The sequence below is a fragment of the Mytilus galloprovincialis genome, chromosome 14 (assembly GCF_965363235.1).
Source record: "Mytilus galloprovincialis chromosome 14, xbMytGall1.hap1.1, whole genome shotgun sequence".
NCBI lineage: Eukaryota > Metazoa > Mollusca > Bivalvia > Mytilida > Mytilidae > Mytilus > Mytilus galloprovincialis.
This window is the reverse complement of record NC_134851.1, coordinates 50,460,072-50,479,989: the sequence shown is the minus strand read 5'-3', so window position 1 is coordinate 50,479,989 and position 19,918 is coordinate 50,460,072. Positions and strand designations below refer to the sequence as shown.

Sequence of the window (19,918 nt, the reverse complement as noted above, 5' to 3'; positions counted from 1 at the left end):
TGGTCTCATATGTGACAAAAGTTTAATGAGGTTCAGAGCAGTTGCAGGTTGTTAACAGTTTGCCTATCTATACCTCAAAATCCAAACTTTCCCGTAGAAAACAGAAAATTTTGAAGGAAGGCTGATGATGACGAGATCTTGTCCACCAGCCATTGTTGCACAATTTTGGTCTGCTGTAGTCTTGTATAATTTTCTGCATGACCTTGTTCTACATTTATAAGAGGTCAACAACTATTGCTTTGTGAATTTGTTTTGAGGAGATAATCTGCCACTGCACAAGTGAGGTTAGGTGTATTTTTCATTAATTATCTTGAAAGATGTCAGGATATGTGTTAGCCTGCCAATTGTGTCGCAAAAATTGAGACAAAGGGATGATCCGGCACCAGCTGCATTATCTAATTACTTACAAGCTTAATATTCAGAAGGTAGAAGACCATGAGACTTCATAAATGCCTATAAATGATCGCAAGTTTCCATCTTATTTATGTCCATTGTCCCTGACCTCATTTTCATGGTTCAGTGACAATTGAGTTTTTTGTATGGTTAATTTCTATTATTAGCTCACCTGGCCCACAGGGCCAAGTGAGCTTTTCTCATCACTTGGTATCTGTCGTCGTCGGCATAAACTTTTTAACATTTTGAACTTCTTCTAGAGAACCAATGAATGGAATCAATGAAACCAAACATAGCATGAATGTACCTTATGATGTGCTGACCAAGTGTTGTTATTTTGTAGCCAATCCATCATCCAAGATGGCCACCAGCGGGGGACTTTGTTTTACATAGTACCCTATGGGAAATACACAGAAATGTCTTATTTAAGAGAACCAATGAATGGAATGAAACCAAACATGGCATGCATGTTCCTTAAGAGGTGCTGACCAAGTGTTGTTACTTTGTAGCCGATCCATCATCTAAGATGGCCGTCAGTGGGGGACTTAGTTTAACATAGGCACCTATTGGAAATACATACAAATGTCTTCTTTTAGAGGATTACTGAATGAAATGAAACCAAACATAACATTAAACCAAATTTGGCCTTAAACATCATTTTTTTTAAAGTTTTTATATTTGTTTATATTATTTCAAAATCCAAGTAGAATCAGGTGAGCATCACAGGCTCTTGAGAACACTAATTATTAACAGGATAACTATATTTGGTATGTGTGTACCTGGCAGGGTTCTCATACCCGTCAGTTTCCAAGATCTAGACCTCATTTCATGGATGATTCAACAAAGTCCATATCTCAGATACCTATAAGCAATAGGTCTACGGCAGTTGGTGTATGGGAGGGTTGTAAGTATGGCTTCCAAAACGGTCATTTATTCCGGACATTGTCCATCTAGGAAAAGCATGAAACTGACATCTACTTAAGCCTTGATTTCATGGTACAGTGGTAAATGTCAAGATTATGTGTTTTGGTCTGTTTTTTTAATACTATATGCAAAAGGTCAACCATATTTGGCGTATGGAAATAATTAAGAATGTACATTTCAATTCTGGCAGGTTTTATTTGACTTTAACCTAATTTCATGACTCATTTGTCAATGTTCTGTTTTCCTGGTAGATACTTTAGTGATTGGTCTATATTTGAACCATGAAATTACTTTAAAAGTGTGTAATGTCTGCCTGGCATGATTCATCTTATCTTGACCTAATTTTCATGGTGCATTTAGTCAATATTAAGTTATGGTTTGGTCTGTTTTTTGTATACTACAAGCGATAAGTCAACTATACAGGATGTATGGAATGATTGTCAGATCTAGCCATATAAAATCAATGGTTAGTAAAGCAAACAAAGACGTTTCAGTGAGTGCACCCTTGTTATTCTATCAAAATGTTGAGGCTGAATTTTTAATGTTCATCAGTAACTTCATACAAATCAATAAAATTGTATATGTCTATTGGTTGCAAGGAATAAGGAAAACAATTTTGGTACAACCTAGCAGTATATTATACCTTTTACCTCCTTGGATAGGTGGTTCACCCTGTATTGAAGATCACATATTGAATTTATGTTTTATATTCAGGCTAAGATTTTTTTTATTGATGTACTGAGATAATAAGATTGGTATGTATAAGAAACAGTATTTATGGATAGTCCTTTGCATGGTCTCCAGTGAACAAGAGTGTACCGCTTTGACTTATCTTGATCACGATTGAATTTGGGGTTGAAAGTCTTTTGTTCTAATAAAAGTGCAACAGAATTTTAACCTTGACAAAAGAATCACGAAAATGAGGTCAAGATCAGATTGACCTTGTAAGTCAGAAATGTACACCTAGCAATCACTCTCCAAACCTAATATATGAATGTTTAGCAATAAACAATCAATTAATCAAACCTAGTACCAAAAACTCTTGGTCACATAAAATAAAACGGGTGCCACATGTGGAGCAGGATCTGCTTACCCTTCCGGAGCACCTGAGATCACCCCTAGTTTTTGGTGGAGTTCGTGTTGTTTATTCTTTAGTTTTCTATGTTGTGTTGTGTGTGCTATTGTTTGTTTGTCTTTTTCTTTTTTAGCCATGGCGTTGTCAGTTTGTTTTAGATTTATGAGTTTGACTGTCCCTTTGGTATCTTTCATCCCTCTTTTAAGACCAATGAACCATGAATATGAGATCAAGGTAAGATGTTTTACAACTTGAATAATGTTTTCATTATATCTGAAAGAGACCTTATCATAAAAGAGAATATTGATCCATTCACCATAAAAATGAGGTCAAGGTCAGTTTTTAAGCCATTTATAATCATTTGCTACTTGTAAAGGAATAAATGAAAGCTGAGTGTGGGTAATTGTTACGGTTTACAAATTTTGCCAGTAGACTTTTTGTTAGGTTGCCTTCTCATTGATGTTTACTCACTTAACATCTATGTTAATATAACAAGCAACAAAAAACATTAATTCAACAATTTTATTTTAACAATTCACCTGATTTAACATAAAAATTGGTTAATAAAAATTCAATTCAATTTAAAAATTACATTATATAGAAAATAGAAAAACTGATTACAGTCTTTGTAAAAATGGAACAATCAGACATACAAAAACTTAAATAATTGTTGTTAGTTTTGCAATTTTCAGGAAGTCCCAAAACAAATTGGTTCATTGAAAAATAAACCCCAACTGTGAATTTCTTGGGGCAATTTTAACATAAAATTTAATTCAAAAATCAACAGCAGCCTTAAAACAAAATTGATACATTTACAATTGAACAATGCTTTATACTGTTTAGATGTACTTGTTTGTTGGAAGTTACAACAATTGCAGACAATGGAAAACTTCATTTACATTAGATAAACTTTACAAAATCAAAAGGTATAAATTTATAGTTCATTTTGACATTCGTCAGAGCAAGTCTTAAAGTATCATAAAATGTCCAGAGTATTTCAACAAGTTGAGAGAGTGACAACAGTATTCTTAAATTACAATTTTTAATTAATAAATCAAGCCTTTCAAGTATTAGGTACAGTTGAAAATCATAAAATAAAGGACAAATTAAATGGACTTCGATTGGCAAGGAATTTCTACAAAAACTTTTGTCATGCCCTCTGAATCAATATTCCGGTTAACAGTGGTAAAAATAACATGTATCTTTAAATAAAATATTAATAACTTGAAATAATTAAATCAATCTATTATAAAAATTGTTTAATTCCTTGCATACAATGTATAATTATATAATTCAATCACACAGCATCACTATCATTATAAAGTATTACAAAATCAAATTTTAATACAAGTTATTCCACAAACAATCTTTTCTTCTGGTAAGCTTTAATAAATACTTATATCAAACAGTCATGTTCACTTATATTCTATTCAAACAATACACATATTACAAAATACTACGTCCATTTTATGGAAAAGCAATCATTTTCAGAATTGACAATCTTTAAATAACATGTACTACATTTTCAAGTCAAACTTTAATAAATTCAAATACACAATTCTTTTCTTACAAATCCGCTTACATAAATCAATCTTTTCCGTTAAAATTACATTCATTTCAAATAAATATTCAAACATACAATAAATATGTATATTTCCATATACACAATTTCCTCACTTACAATGCAAAGACTATCAAAAGTGTTTTTTTATTTTCTTCTCCTGGCAATAAATTGATGATTATTTTTCATGAACTTTAGACAAAAGCATACATGTCAATAGTATTATTTTTCAACCAAATTAGTACTATCAGATTAAATTCACTTTGAATCAAATATACTAGCTATCAAATGAAGACCAAAAACAAGAATGTGTCCATAGTACACGGATGCCCCACTCCCACTATCATTTTCTATGTTCAGTGGACCGTGAAATTGGGGTCAAAACTTTAATTTGGAATTAAAATTAGAAAGATCATATAGGGAACATGTGTACTAAGTTTCAAGTTGATGTAACTTTAACTTCATCAAAAACTACCTTGACCAAAAACTTTAACCTGAACTTTGCACTATCATTTTCTATGTTCAGTGGACCATGAAATTGGGGTCAAAACTATAATTTGGCATTAAAATTAGAAAGATCATATCATGGGGAACATGTGTATTAAGTTTCAAGTTGATTGGACTTCAGCTTCATCAAAAACTACCTCGACCAAAAACTTTAACCGGACGAACGAACGGAGGCACAGACGGACGGACGGACAAACGGAGGCACAGACCAGAAAACATAATGCCCCTCTACTATCGTAGGTGGGGCATAAAAAGAAGTTGTATGATTATGCATGAGACAACTCTCTATAAGAGGCCATATTACATAGAAGCTAACATCTAATAGGTCAACATATGGTCATTAGATACTTCAGTTGTATGTTTTTTTCTTCTTCTGAATTTAGTAATTAAAATAACCTTATACTGTTTTATAAGGAAACCATTTAATGGAAAGGAAGAGGTATGAGAAAAGTCCTTACTTTACCTCTAAAGACAAAATGTAACAGTCTGATCTTCAAATGTTTGAAACCTTTTTCATTTCATTGCCTTATTTTTATCGTTTACCTTAAATACTTTTCCACATTCAGGACACATTACAATGTCACTTGAAATATCTTTATTTTCACTATGTTCACCCCATGGATCAGTTGGAGAATGTTCAAAGTTATTCATGTGTCTATCAAACAATTCCCTGGAATCAAATATACCATTACAATTCAAAACAGGACACCTGACAAGACCACTATCTTTAGGCCTCACTGATTGGACAATGGTACTTGATGCATCATTTGAATTGTCAGTTGAAGACAAATCATGGTCACTAATATGTAGAACACTGTTTTCTTCATCTGAAATCTCAACTACAGAAACATTCGATCTATTTGGTTGAACGCTCATCAAATCATTTTCTTTTTCTTCAGAATTTTTCCCAGAGTTAACATTTTGTCCTTCTTCTCCCAATGCAGAGTTATTGATATTGAGTGGAATAAAATCTGCTGCACTAGATGTTGTACAAGATGGTTTTGAATTCTTTGACTGCTGGTCAACTTTGAAACAAGGTTCAAAACATCTCCTCTTTGTTTCCAACTGTGACCCAAGTGTGTTTATTTTCATACCTAGTATTCAATAATATATCTTGGTTATAAAAGGTATCTTCAGCAACAATAAGAAACATAGGTAATTAAAAGTACCATTTTCACTTCATTTCAACAAATCTCCATTTCAGAATCCTACACAATTTAAAAAGACTTATTGCCCTTTTATTGGGCATTTTTGTCTTACGGTATACATGCATCTTTTTAATTTATAATAGATAGAAAGAGACTTAAATGAACTAAATGATCAGAAAGACAAGATCTACCATTGTCTACTATTCAGACAAATGGCGGAAATTGTCCAGCGCCTCCTTATTGGAGTTATTGCCCTTCAATGATGACTTTTACCATTTTTTGGCATTTTGCCATTTATGATAAAAATTATAGAAACTAAAATAATCAAAAATGATAAGGAGAAAGACAAAGACCTATTAACAAGTCAAATTTTGATACCATAATTAGTTGACTGTTACTCTTTATAGGAGTTATTGCACTTAAATTGTGAAATTTTTTGTCACTCTCTTTTTGTGTTTTGAGCAAAAGTTAAACAAGAATGTGTCCACAGTACACGGATGCCCCACTCACACTATCATTTTCTATGTTTAAAGGACTGTGAAATTGGAATAAATTCTCTAATTTGGCATTAAAATTAGAATGATCTTATCAAAGGGAACATGTATACTAAGTTTCAAGTTGATTGGACTTCTACTTTATCAAAAACTACCTTGACCAAAAACTTTAACCTGAAATTTGCACTATCATTTTCTATGTTCAGTGAACCGTAAAATTGGGGTCAAAACTCTAATTTGGCATTTAAATTAGAAAGATCATATCATAGGGCACATGTATACTAAGTTTCAAGTTGATTGGACTTCAACTTCATCAAAAACTACCTTGACCAAAAACTTTAACCTGAAATTTGCACTATCATTTTCTATGTTCAGTGAACCGTAAAATTGGGGTCAAAACTCTAATTTGGCATTTAAATTAGAAAGATCATATCATAGGGCACATGTATACTAAGTTTCAAGTTGATTGGACTTCAACTTCATCAAAAACTACCTTGACCAAAAACTTTAACCTGAAATTTGCACTATCATTTTCTATGTGCAGTGAACCGTAAAATTGGGGTCAAAACTCTAATTTGGCATTTAAATTAGAAAGATCATATCATAGGGCACATGTATACTAAGTTTCAAGTTGATTGGACTTCAACTTCATCAAAAACTACCTTGACCAAAAACTTTAACCTGAAATTTGCACTATCATTTTCTATGTTCAGTGAACCGTAAAATTGGGTTCAAAACTCTAATTTGGCATTTAAATTAGAAAGATCATATCATAGGGCACATGTATACTAAGTTTCAAGTTGATTGGACTTCAACTTCATCAAAAACTACCTTGACCAAAAACTTTAACCTGAAGCCAAAAACTTTAACCTGAAATTTGCACTATCATTTTCTATCAGTGAACCGTAAAATTGGGGTCAAAACTCTAATTTGGCATTTAAATTAGAAAGATCATATCATAAGGAACATGTGTACTAAGTTTCAAGTTGATTGGACTTCAACTTCATCAACAAGAGTGCACACACTGAAATGTCTCGCCTTCTATACTAATCATTGATATTATGTTGATAGTCCAAAGTATAAAGCTAAGCTTTATTACAACTGTCACATAAACTTAACATTAACCAAGATAACTAAACAAAGACCAATGAACCTTGAAAATTAGGTCAAGGTCAGACAAACCATGCCAGGCAGACATGTACAGCTAACAATGCTTCTATAAAACATATATAGTTGACCCATTACTTAAAGTTAAAGAAAAATAGACCAAAACACAAAAACTTAACACTGTGCAATGAACCGTGAAAATGAGGTCACGGTCAAATAAAACCTGCGCGACTGACATAAAGATCATAAAATATTTCCATACACCAAATATTGTTGACTTATGGCATATAGTATTAGATAAAAAGACCAAAACTCAAAAACTTAACTTTGACCACTGAACCATGAATATGAGGTCAAGGTCACATGACATCTGCCCGCTAGACATGTACACCTTACAATCATTCCAAACAACAAATATAGTAGACCTATTGCATATAGTATGAGAAAAACAGACCAAAACACAAAAATTTAACTAAAACCACTGAACCATGAAAATGAGGTCAAGGTCAGATGACACCTGCCAGTTGGACATGTACACCTTACAGTCCTTCCATACACTGAATATACTAGCCCTATTGCTTATAGTATCTGAGATATGGACTTGACCACCAAAACTTAACCTTGTTCACTGATCCATGAAATGAGGTCGAGGTCAAGTGAAAACTGTCTGACAGACATGAGGACCTTGCAAGGTACGCACATATCAAATATAGTTATCCTATTACTTATAATAAGAGAGAATTCAACATTACAAAAAATTTGAACTTTTTTTTCAAGTGGTCACTGAACCATGAAAATGAGGTCAAGGACATTGGACATGTGACTGACGGAAACTTCGTAACATGAAGCATCTATATACAAAGTATGAAGCATCCAGGTCTACCACCTTCTAAAATATAAAGCTTTTAAGAAGTGAGCTAACACCGCCGCCGTATCACTATCCCTATGTCGAGCTTTCTGCAACAAAAGTTGCAGGCTCGACAAAAACTACCTTGACCAAAAACTTTAACCTGAAGCGGGACAGACGGACGAACGAACAGACGAACGAACGAACGAACGAACAGACGGACGAACGGACGCACAGACCAGAAAACATAATGCCCCTCTACTATCGTAGGTGGGGCATAATTAGTCTAAAACCAAAGATCTGGTCATAAATATTAGCACATAATAAACAAAAGTTATTGTCTGGAAACTAGAAAAATGCTTGTTTTGGCCCCTTTTTTGCCCCTAATTCTTGCATGTGAAAGGTATTCAGTATGTTGTCATGGCAACAGATGAACTTTTAACAATATCTTCTGATTTGTTATTGAAGTTTTTCAAATCCTCAGACATTGTAATAACAAGTGAAATATCCCTATACCAGCATGCCATGAAATGGGTCACATATTACTAAACAAAAATATTCATCCGATTTTAAGTATTTGCACCTTTTCCTTAAAATTGGATATTCAAAAATGAAATTGTACCAGCCGTACAAACTACACTTTCCACTTGTATTATTAAGTGGAAGTGGAAAAAAGTACAATAATATTTCACAAATTGGATATTCAAAAATGGAATTGTAACCAATCGTACAAACTACACTTTTCACTTGTATTATTAAGCGGAAAAAAGAAAAGTACAATAATATTTCACAAATGATTGCAACTTAATAACAACTCACATTTTACATATTTGTGAGACTAGCAGTTTTCAGAAATTGTAAGTTATAAAATGGAGTGAACTTCATAATATAAAGTAAAATGCAGTTGTAAGCATAAGGAATTCTACATCCATAAAAAAAACCTCCTAAAATACTTGAATATTTTGCTACACAAGTAAAAAATACAAATGCATCCATCAAGTGTGCCTTGAATTTCAACTACTTCTACTATTTTTTATATTATTTTGTTTGTACTTTTTGAATTTTTATGGTAAATATTTTTTGATTGTACCATTTTTTTGGATATTTTTCTGTTAGTCAATAACAACAAAATAATAATAAATGCTCCTGTTCAGAAATCTACTATAGATTTTCTTCTATAAAGCTGATCCCTCTATTAGACATTTTTTTACAATATGATTGTGGACATTTTATCCTCATTTAAATCACATTGCATTGTGGGATATATCATTGCATTATGGGATATATCATGGAAGTCCATCTTTCATTATAGATGACATCAAAACTTTATCTTGTAACGTATGCTCCAGTTCTCTTTCATCAAGTTTCAACACAATCTGCAAATAAATAAAACAATTGAAAATCTGTAAAATGGAATACGTTTATAGGATACTACTTGTTTGTTTGTAAATCTAACTAATAAATATTTGTCTACATTGTGATTAAAGCAATTTTCAGAATTTTTGAAATGGTATAAAATTAATGATCATATAACTTTAAAAAAATTATTACAATACCGTATTTTCAATACCTATTTTTTAATTTCTACTTTCATGTGTAAAACTATCTTTTTTAAATGTTATTTAAATTAAAATTTTCATTCTTGAACAGGTAGAGTGTAAAGAAAGTTATGGCTAAAATAAATATTTCCAATGTAGTGGATTTTCATAAACAAACAAACCTTTGCTAGACGTCCATCTTTAATTTTCTTAATACCCATAATTCCTCTGGTTTCCAACAGATTACAAATGCCCTGGTATTCTGTGTAATCAACTATTGCCATCTGTCGTTTCTTACATATTTTACTGTATGTATCATGGACCTATAAATCAAAATATAATATGGATACAAAACATTTCATATTCATCAAATAATATTATACATACTAATTACAATGTTCTCCCACATATTTCAATGAAAAAATCATAACTTTAATGTTGATACTACTATATTGAATACACTTTGCCTGCATTATTCCTCAACTCAGTTGTCAATATAAGTCTGATCTTATTACCTTTTTTTTCAATTTTCAATATCTGTTTGAACCCGCAAAACCACCAAAGATATATAAGCAAGTCCTTTGATCCACAGACTTTGACCTGAGGCGGGTGAAGTAGTTCACAACAACATGAATGACATGTTGACTCAATATATGACAATCTAAAACCACAAACTTTATAACTAGAAAGTTGTAGGGAACATTGTAAGGATTGAAATAAAAATATGTATGTTTTGGAAATATTAATAGGATTTTGGATTTCAATTTTAGTTTAAAATTTTGACATGTTTGACATACAAGTTTTATGGAATATCACATTTTTTTTTAACAGAACACAGATATTTTCATCTTGATAAAGCTGACTGATCAGCACTTGCTTCAGTGGTGTGAAGAAGTTTAAGACATTTCTGCCCAAACAAACATGGTTTTACCTAAACTCAAAACTACTGTCGATTCACTGTTGATTATTGGATACCAGTTTTTGTGGGTACAGGTTAACCACAAATTCTAATGTTCAATGAATTACAATTTTACTATAGGCTTTGTATGCAGAGATTGGCAAAACCATGAAATCAAATATCCAGAAAAATGCAAGTTTTTCAATCAATGAAAATTGATAGCCATAAAAATAAATGAATCCACAGTACCCTGCCAGTAAACTCATTTATTATATACTTAGTAGTAAATACAGATAAATTGTATGTGTAATACAATCAATGGCAAGCGTGCTGTATCAGCCACCCGTGATGATATTGATATCAGCACAGTTGCAAAAGCTTTATCACACCTTTAATCTGTGTGACGTCACGTCATCTATTGCAGTCACTGTTGCAAAGCTTTATCAAATCCCTAATCTGTATGACGTCATGTCAAACCTATAATCTGTACGACGTCATTTCAAAACTCCTTATATATCTGTATGACGTCATGTCACATAAAAAAACATCTACTTGAGGTAAATGTATATAATAAAGTGTATATGATATGGCTTTTTCAATATTCTCTATTTATCCTTCCTTTTTTACCCATCAAGAATGTAATATAGAATTGCCTTAAATCAACATACCTTGCCCATTGTGACCTCCTTCATCTTGCCTTTATTCACCATCAGCAGCAGAGTACAAACTATAAGTTTCTGTTGCAGTGGAATGCTATCTTGACTGTTGGATACAGAACTAGAGCCATAAACCTCTGATAACACTTTGTTGATCTGGACTACACCAATCTTTTTAGGTACTGCTGGAGGTCGTTTTGTAGGACTAGACAAAACCTTCTGTGTCTTTACCTCATGTTCCACCATTTCTACAGCACGGCGACATACATCAAGAGCCTTCCTCATGTCCCCAGCCACGGCTGATATCTTACGGGCACAGAACTGTATGGCACTAGGTTCCATCACTGCCAAACCCTGCTCCTCTATCTGAAAATAGGCATTTTATTTAATAAACTTATGTAAACTTAATACAGAAAATGACTTAACAACTAAAACAATTCTAATGATTACATTTTTATTTCACAATGAAATGATATATACACAGAAAAAAATATTAATTAGAGCAATTCTTTACAAAACTAAATACAATGATATATGGAATTCTTATAAGAAACTGTACATTCATAAATTATTACAATTTTTTAAAATTGAACAAACATGCCACTTTTATTCTTGTAATTTTAAGAAAAGCTACATTTATCATATAACAGAATGTGAATTCTTATTACTGATTTACATTAATACAAACCTTGCAATAGATTCTTGATTTACAGTATATGAATAAGTCTTCCTCTTATCATAGAATTTTATTTTAACATACCTTTTTTAATCTATCTTTAATAATATTTGCAATCTGGTCTTTACTGTATGGAGCAAAGTTTAAAAGTTGAGGTTTACAGTTGGGTCTAGCCTGTAATCTTGGTAATATCCTATCTGTTAGATCTAAGGCATTGGCTATCCCAATCAGTACTAGTCTAGATTTCTGTAATGATGGCCACTCAAAGATTGTGTATAGTATTTCTTGATTTTTACTGTCCAGTTGGTCAATCTCGTCCAAAACCATAATTCTGTAATAATAATGTAATGTATTGTTTATATTTATTATATGTGATCTTCTAATGCATTTCCATATTTCTCTACATTAAAGGATATTAACTGATATGGTGACGACGAAAAATAATTACCTGATTTGCAGTCTTTGTTGGTTTAACATCACATTTTTCAGTTTTTTGTATATTAACAATGCTTTGTAATTATAAAATTGAAAGCATAAGACTTTTTGATTTAATTTCTCCCTTGCATTGCTTTTTTTCCAAAACATAGTACCTACACACTGTGCTTCCAATATTTTTTCAATTATCAATAAACACTCAAAAGGATGCTAAGCAATTGTATTCATAACTGCCACTTAACTGAATTAATTTCTTAACTTTGTTATTGAAATTGTAACAATAAGCAATAAGACATACAATCATAGAATTTGTGATCTATTTTCAATAACTGTTACCCGCAAAACCACCAAAGATATACAAGCAAGTCGTTTGATCCACAGACTTTGATCTAGGGTGGGTGAAGTAGTTCACAACAACATGAGCGAACATGCTGACTCAATATCTGACAATCTAAAACCACAAACTTTATAACTAGAAAGTTGTAGGGAACATTGTCAGGACAAGAAAAAGAAGATGTGATAGGAATGTTTGAACCATATGGGTAAACTTACATGCTTGGTCCAGTTGTGGTGAGGTATTTCTCAACTGCACGTAGCCTGTCTTTAGCTGATGGTGGTGACTTTCCTGTTAGATCTGTATATAATTTACCATACACTGTTGCAGAGTCTCTTAATGTCATACAGTTTAAATATACTGATTTACAGCTATGAGCAGCCTAACAATAGAAATAACAAATTTTGATTGATGAAGTTTTCCGTCTTTGAATGTCACATCAACACTTACAAAATCCTTGAGGTTTTATTTAGAGAATAAACTTTGTAATTTCAGTATTTGTAATTAAGAATAAAATATTGGAACCTTGGACATGACCAGGGTGCTATTGTAGTAGTTGTGTATGTGTTGCGTTTTCAAAGAAAATGTTTTGTTATCAGTCCAAACTTGAGAATCTATTTTTGTTCTACTCCCATGATAGGCAGTTATTTTATTGTCCAATCTGTGCACCCACCTTTCCCATAATGACGTAAACTTTTGAAATGCATGCGACATTAGGGTGTTATCCATATTTTATAAAAACTAAGTGATGTTGAACAGTTACTACAGTTAGACTATTTAGACTTTGCTGAATTAATTTCTGACACTTTGTTATTGTAATCATTATTATATCAAACTTGTATGATAAAACGTGTGATTTATTTTCAATATCGGGTTGAACCCGCAAAACCACCAAAGATATACAAGCAAGTCGTTTGATCCACAGACTTTGATCTGAGGCGGGTGAAATAGTTCACAACAACATGTGCGACATGCTGACTCAATATTTGACAATCTAAAACCACAAAATTAATAACTAGAAAGTTGTAGGGAACATTGTCAGGAAGAGTAACAAAGAATGTATTGGTATCTTGTATCTTATATTGGTAAACCTGTTGTCTTATAGATTATGTTTTGTATCTGTTCAAATTATTTTTACATCATCATAATTAATACATACTCTAACATTATCCAGTATATGAGTAAGAACAGCTGTTTTCCCTGTTCCTGGTGCCCCAGATATGTATAAACTTCCACCTGTTTTCTTTGTCACATGACCTCTGACAAACTGGTTTACTGTATCAGTCTCTACTTCTCTACCTACAATACGGTCTGGTTTGGCTGTATGAAATGACTGTTTAGCCAAGTGGTATGCATGTGCTACAAAAAAAAGAAGAGCCCTGTCATATAACAGACAACTCAATACAACAACAACAACAAAAATGAACATTTACCTTAAGAAAGAGACCATAAAATGGACATCTGCTTAAAAAGCATATATTTTATTCATATCTTTGCCTTTCCTATTGACTGAGATGAGAAATATATAATAAACATCTGCGGAAAAAAAAATGCAACATGCCATGGCTGCAAATCAAAAGTTTTATTTCCTGAATAAAAGGTGAAACAGTACGATATATGCCAACAGACTCCAAATTGGTGCTAAATGCAAAAAGAAGTTTTAAAGGCATCTAGACTTTTTTCAACTATCAGTATTTTCATTTTCAGTGCTCTCTCTCAATATTTTCAATAAGCACCGTTAGATTAGAAGTAGTATTATGTCTCAAAATTTATGACATATTTTTTGAATTCTGATTGTAAAGTATACGAAATTAAAGTTGATCATGAATGTTCAAAATTCAAAACATTAATTTGCCGTGAGATTTGATCTTTTGGTTGATTGAGTTTTGTATTAGCTCCAAATAACAGTATAGAATATTACCTTCCTGTTTCTCTAACTTGAGTGAATTAGTTGGTGAGAACAGTGATTTGACAGGTGAACCCTGGGAAATCAATGACAGACCACCCTTAGTTGATTTCCCTGGTGATGGCATTATGTTGTAATCCATCTTCCTTGGCGACAGAGGAACTCGTACTGGAGACGACAGCTTTAGATTACTCATCATTGTACCAGGTGACATCAGTACATTTCGACAGGAGAACTGGTTCTCGTTTTTGGTAGGGGACATTACTTTCCGAGGAGAAAGTAAGAAATCTGACTTTTTAGGAGACAGGATATTTCTCCTTGGAGAATAGAAGTGGTTCAACGACAAGTCTTTCCTTGGTGACAGAGGATGATCTGATCCCCTTGGTGATAATAAATGTTTTTTAGGAGATGGTGGGTACTCAGGTGATATAATAATTTGTTGTGGTACAATGCTTGGTGACGGTAAACCTTTCCCTTCTGGTGACCGGAAGGGTTCCACAGTTTTCTTTGGCGAGAAAGGGAACTCTGAAAAATTAAGGCAAATATATATTTTTCATACATATTATGAATATTTGAATATAACAAGATTTGTAGAAAAACTTGCACCATATAAGAAAATCACAAGTTATCACTTTAAATCAATACCTTATGTCTTTTGATTGATTAGACTGTTGGTTTTCCTGTTTGAATTGTTTTACACTAGTCAGTTTGGTGTTCTTAATATCTTTCTATTAGCATGATTAGGTGTGAGCCAAGGTTATCTGTTGAAGACAGTACTTTGACCTATAACATAGATGCCAACCCACTTTTGACACAATCAGTAACAAACTATCAAATTTTCCGTATTTTTGAAAAGTTTTCAGTAATCATTCATAAACGTGCATTTACCAATAAAAATTACTGACGAGTGGTTACAAAGTGATGTACACTAAAATTTGTCATTTAACATGTTGTCTGTAGTATGTGTTCCATTCATTAATTGTTCAGATGTTCTCGACTCAAACATTTTTGTTTTGTCAAGGAGAAGTAGAGAAAGGGGGAAAGCTACTTAATAAAATGCAAGTTTGCCTCTTCGGAAGTCAGTTAGTTACCCAACAATAGGTTGATAACTCCCAAGAAACCAGAAGCATTACATTGGTGTTTCCTAAATACTGGACCAGGACGGAAAAGTAATGATATAAATCCGCGTTTTACAAAATTGAACGTCGATGATTGGGAATCCGTAACTATTCGACTTTGACCGTAATAGCGTAGTTTTTATCGCAAAATCGGAAAAACTACGGAAAAATCGTAATGGTTGGCATCTATGCTATAATGGTTTACTTTTACAAATTGAGACTGGGATGGAGAGTAGTCTCATTGGCACTCATACCACATATTCTTATATCTACTTAATCCATAATTCCCCTAAACAAAATTCTTTTTTCTTTTTATGTCAGGTTCAGACTGACAAAAGTTTGGTCATAATTGTTCATTCCTTTTAATCATAAGAAGGTACGAACTAGGACAACCATTTGGTATGGAAACTTCTTCAATGTGACCATAAGATATTGAATAACAATAAATATATGACATTGGATTGTTGCAACAGTTCAAGCACCAACTATTTATAATCCCTTTAACAGATATGAATTTTATAGGCACACACTTTAACTTCTTAAGGTCTGTTCCAAAACAAATTTTCCTTTGAACATTATATTTTTTTACATACATACTTTCAGTAATTTTATTTTCAGCAACAACTTCTCTTTGACCTTTTGACTTTGTAGAAGTCGGGCCTGAATTCTCATCATCTGAAGAAATATAAATAAAATCAATTAATGTCTACAAATCATTACTTTTAAATCACATGCAAAGGCAATTTTATCAGTGTGGTTAAAATATATGTTTGAAGATTGGAAAACAAAGGAAATAGTCAGTTTGACTTGTAAACACAGCTTTAAAACAAGTAATACAAACAAAAAAAACACTTTTATTTTTCTTCTTGGTTTTTTTTTGTAAAGATGAAAAAAAATCCTCTCTGTAGATGCTTGTCCTTAATCAAAATTTGATCTCAATGTGCTACAGTTGCAAGTAATTTTTTGTAATATTTTTCTATTTGTATATATCTTATCCTTTTCTTCAGATTTTTAAGAAACTTCTTTGCTTGCACTTCAAGGTTAATATTCCACTGAGGTGGACTTAAAAGTTTAAGGGCTGAATTGATGTCCTGTTAATTATCATGATTGCCAAATATTTAACTGCTTGAAACCAAATAAAGTTCATTGTAATATATCTTCAAAAAAGTGTAAAGATGAAGAAAAGCCTATAAATGAAAACATTTTCCCCTTGATATTTTGATTTCTTAGCACCTGTAGGGCTAGCAAATTATAATTGTACATGGTCTTACCACTTGAGGATGTAGATATAAGTTCCCACATATCTGTGTTCATTTTATCATTTGTCTCTTTTTTCTTTAGCTTTAGCTTGGTCTTTGTTTCAACTGTGTCTGATAAGCCATTTTTGCCCCTGATTGGTGTCTCAGCATTTCTCTGTCTGGCACTTTTCCTACTTGGTGTTTCAGCTTTACGTCTGCCAGTTATTGGTGTTTCTGCTCTCTGTCTGGTGCTTGATGTCTTAGCCCTTCTGAAAAACAAAATTTAAGATCTTAAATTCATTGATACACTAACATTGCGGCCATGAATATTTGTCAATCAGAAATCTTAAATCATAATTTTCATTGTTTGCTTTTGAGGACTACTATTGAACACACAGGTAATACACTGACAACTCGGGCCTTCTTTTCTTGAATGATCATAAATTTAGGATGATATTTTTAAATACAAAACATTTAAACTGTTAGTTTTCAATCTATACAACCAGTGTTTAAATACAAGAAAATTACAAATGTATGAGCATGTAAAATGTAACAGGAGCAACAAATAAAAATTTTGAACAAGGAGTGTTCCATATTATTTTGAACTATTGTGAGTCTTGAACATTAACAAAGATAAGCTTTTTACCTGTCAGTTGATGGTGTCTGTTGTCTTGTTTTTTGTCCTTTCTTCTGTTTACTTGGAGAACACTGTAAATTCTTGTCACTGTTTTCTGTAAAAAAAAATGTGGATGTGAAATTCTGAATTTGTAAACTGAATGACTCAGTAATGAGTTTGTAGCTAGACAAGACCAGATTTAAATAAAACCCCATAATTCAAAACATAAAATCTAAAATTGATAACAATCGAAAGGGAGCTCATGTCAGTTGTTGAGTGATGAATCTGAAAATCTAAGATTATATAAACCTTGAACCAAATTTGAAAAATCCTTATGATGTAGTTCCTGAGTAATATGATTTAATATAATTATTATAACAGTATACTCCCACTTTTTTAAAGGAGGGGCATAACTAAGAAAACTTTGATTAGCACTTTCCTGTGATGATAAACTCAATCATTGACAATACACCTAATAGCTATTCATTCCATTCCGGATAAGTTCTAAAATTACACAACTTTTTCATCCAGTTTAAGCTATCTGGGACACTGTTTAAACAATTCACCATGCATGATACTTTTTAATGAGACCTGTTTAAACTACCGTAAATACTTCAAACAAAATATTTTTCTACTTTAAATTTTAATTTCGAAAAAGTTTTTCCTCCCTCAGCTCACTACTAATGACCTCTATTTTCGGTGGCTTGACCCAAACAGCAAGTTGTATAAATGACTTTTTTTCCCGAATTGGACTAAATACCGATAAGGTGTATTTGAAGGACAATCAACTTAGGAATTAGTCCCTATCAGACAGACAAGCCTGTTGAAGTGACTGTAAATCCTGTACCTTCAAGTATTCATCGTCTTTCTTTTATAGTTTTACACACAACCATGGTATATACCTTCTTTTGTTCTTTTTCTTGGGGACTCTGGTTTCACTGAGTTTTCTTGACTATCTGCATCTTTAGAACTTCTAAGACGAGTTGACTTTCTGATAGGAAATTCTAATTTTCTCTGAACAATTGCAGACATTCCTTAGCCTGAAATTTTAATAGAAACAATAAATTTCAATATCACATTTCAGGGCCCCCCTTTCATTAATCAAACATCCATATCCATCATGCCACTGTTCGGTTTTTGGAATTCTATCACGATGATGATGAACGCTTTTCCATAAAGAAGTACAAAATGAGCAATGACCAATTATCTACAATTGATTCAATATTTTGACAGAAGAAAAAAAAATGCTTTGCAACCCGCTGATCATTGATGATATCTGATGAGTCAAAATATTTCTACCACATAATTTCATAAAGAAACTGTTATTTACCGTATTTGTTATCTGGACAGTTAGTTTCAGTGCTTGCTAATCATCAATAATACTTTCATATAATCTTAAACCAGTTATGACAACGCTTGGTACGGACACTTCTCTTGTTTTATGTTCAATGATCCAGTAGGATGTACACAATAAAGAAAGGTAAACAAAGTTGGCGGGAAATTTATGTATGAAGCGATTTGATTGGTCATGAAAAGTAATATTTTTGTTAACTATTGTACAGAGTCGTAGCATACCTGGTGAGACGTATTTTTCTTCTGAGACGACTATAACACAGAGATTGTGTTATAGAAGTCCCAGCTTCCATATTTATAAAGAGAAGTCTTTTTTTTTCTAATAAAAATTAACTTTTAAATACTTAATTGATAAAAGAAATATATTGGTGATATATTTAAAATGGATTAAATTTGATTTTTTAAAACATATATATATATATGACATTGAATTAAGGACATTGAAGACGAATGTTTGGGGAAATTTCACATGCTTTTAATTAGTCATATATTTAATATTCTTTATTAAAGTTGACTTTTGTTTGCATCATCTTTGAATATTTTTGTGCTCTCCCTTGAAATTTTGCAATACGTACTCTTTAAAAAAAATAACTGGTTGAAAATGTGCCGAACTTGATCCTTTGAATTTGGGTTTTATTCATTTTGTAGAAAGAGGCGTTGCAAATGCAATTTCTTTCTAAAAGATAAAAGTCAAGTAGCATATGAACAAAAACCATTACTAGTCAGTTGTAAGACTGGGACTTCTAGATAACTGTTTATAATTATCTCAGTTCAAAAGGACAATACTGAAATTTGGGAATAAACGTCTACATTGTATTGCATTTTGCCGGAGGTTAGATCATGTAATTACATATTTAAAATCTGGTTTTTATATGTCTCTGTTTAAAGTTATGTAATTTGCTTATTTTTAGAAATGATTAGGATCAAAAATATGATATCTCTGAAAATATATGTTAATTTTTTATCACGGGTGTCATTCGGTTTATCGAGAGAATTGATCGTTAAAGCCTGACTACCTTAGCATGCTTAGGGTGGGCAAGCATTAATTTTAGTTTGGCCATGATCGTGAAAGATCTGGTACCAGATCGAAATCA

At 32.2% G+C, this 19,918-nt stretch overlaps 1 protein-coding gene and 1 long non-coding RNA gene across 2 annotated transcripts in view; both read right to left on the bottom strand.

Moving 5' to 3' along the window:
• Positions 1-2,900: 2,900 nt before the first annotated feature.
• LOC143059256 (cell division control protein 6 homolog) lies at positions 2,901-18,976 on the bottom strand. The gene is made up of 12 exons (XM_076232735.1): positions 18,802-18,976; positions 18,374-18,511; positions 17,502-17,586; positions 16,889-17,124; positions 16,215-16,292; positions 14,515-15,024; positions 13,753-13,952; positions 12,812-12,975; positions 11,909-12,155; positions 11,161-11,514; positions 9,777-9,917; positions 2,901-9,432 (listed from the first exon to the last, which is right to left on the bottom strand). Exons 2-12 carry the CDS (start codon positions 18,501-18,503, stop codon positions 9,343-9,345), a joined length of 2,235 nt encoding a protein of 744 aa, XP_076088850.1. The 5' UTR covers positions 18,504-18,511; positions 18,802-18,976; the 3' UTR covers positions 2,901-9,342.
• Positions 2,901-19,918, bottom strand: part of LOC143059257 (uncharacterized) — a 112,157-nt gene continuing 95,139 nt past the window's right edge. Inside the window, exon 2 of the long non-coding RNA XR_012973453.1 lies at positions 2,901-8,200. This is a non-coding gene — a long non-coding RNA (uncharacterized LOC143059257). The remainder of the gene's footprint in view (positions 8,201-19,918) is intronic.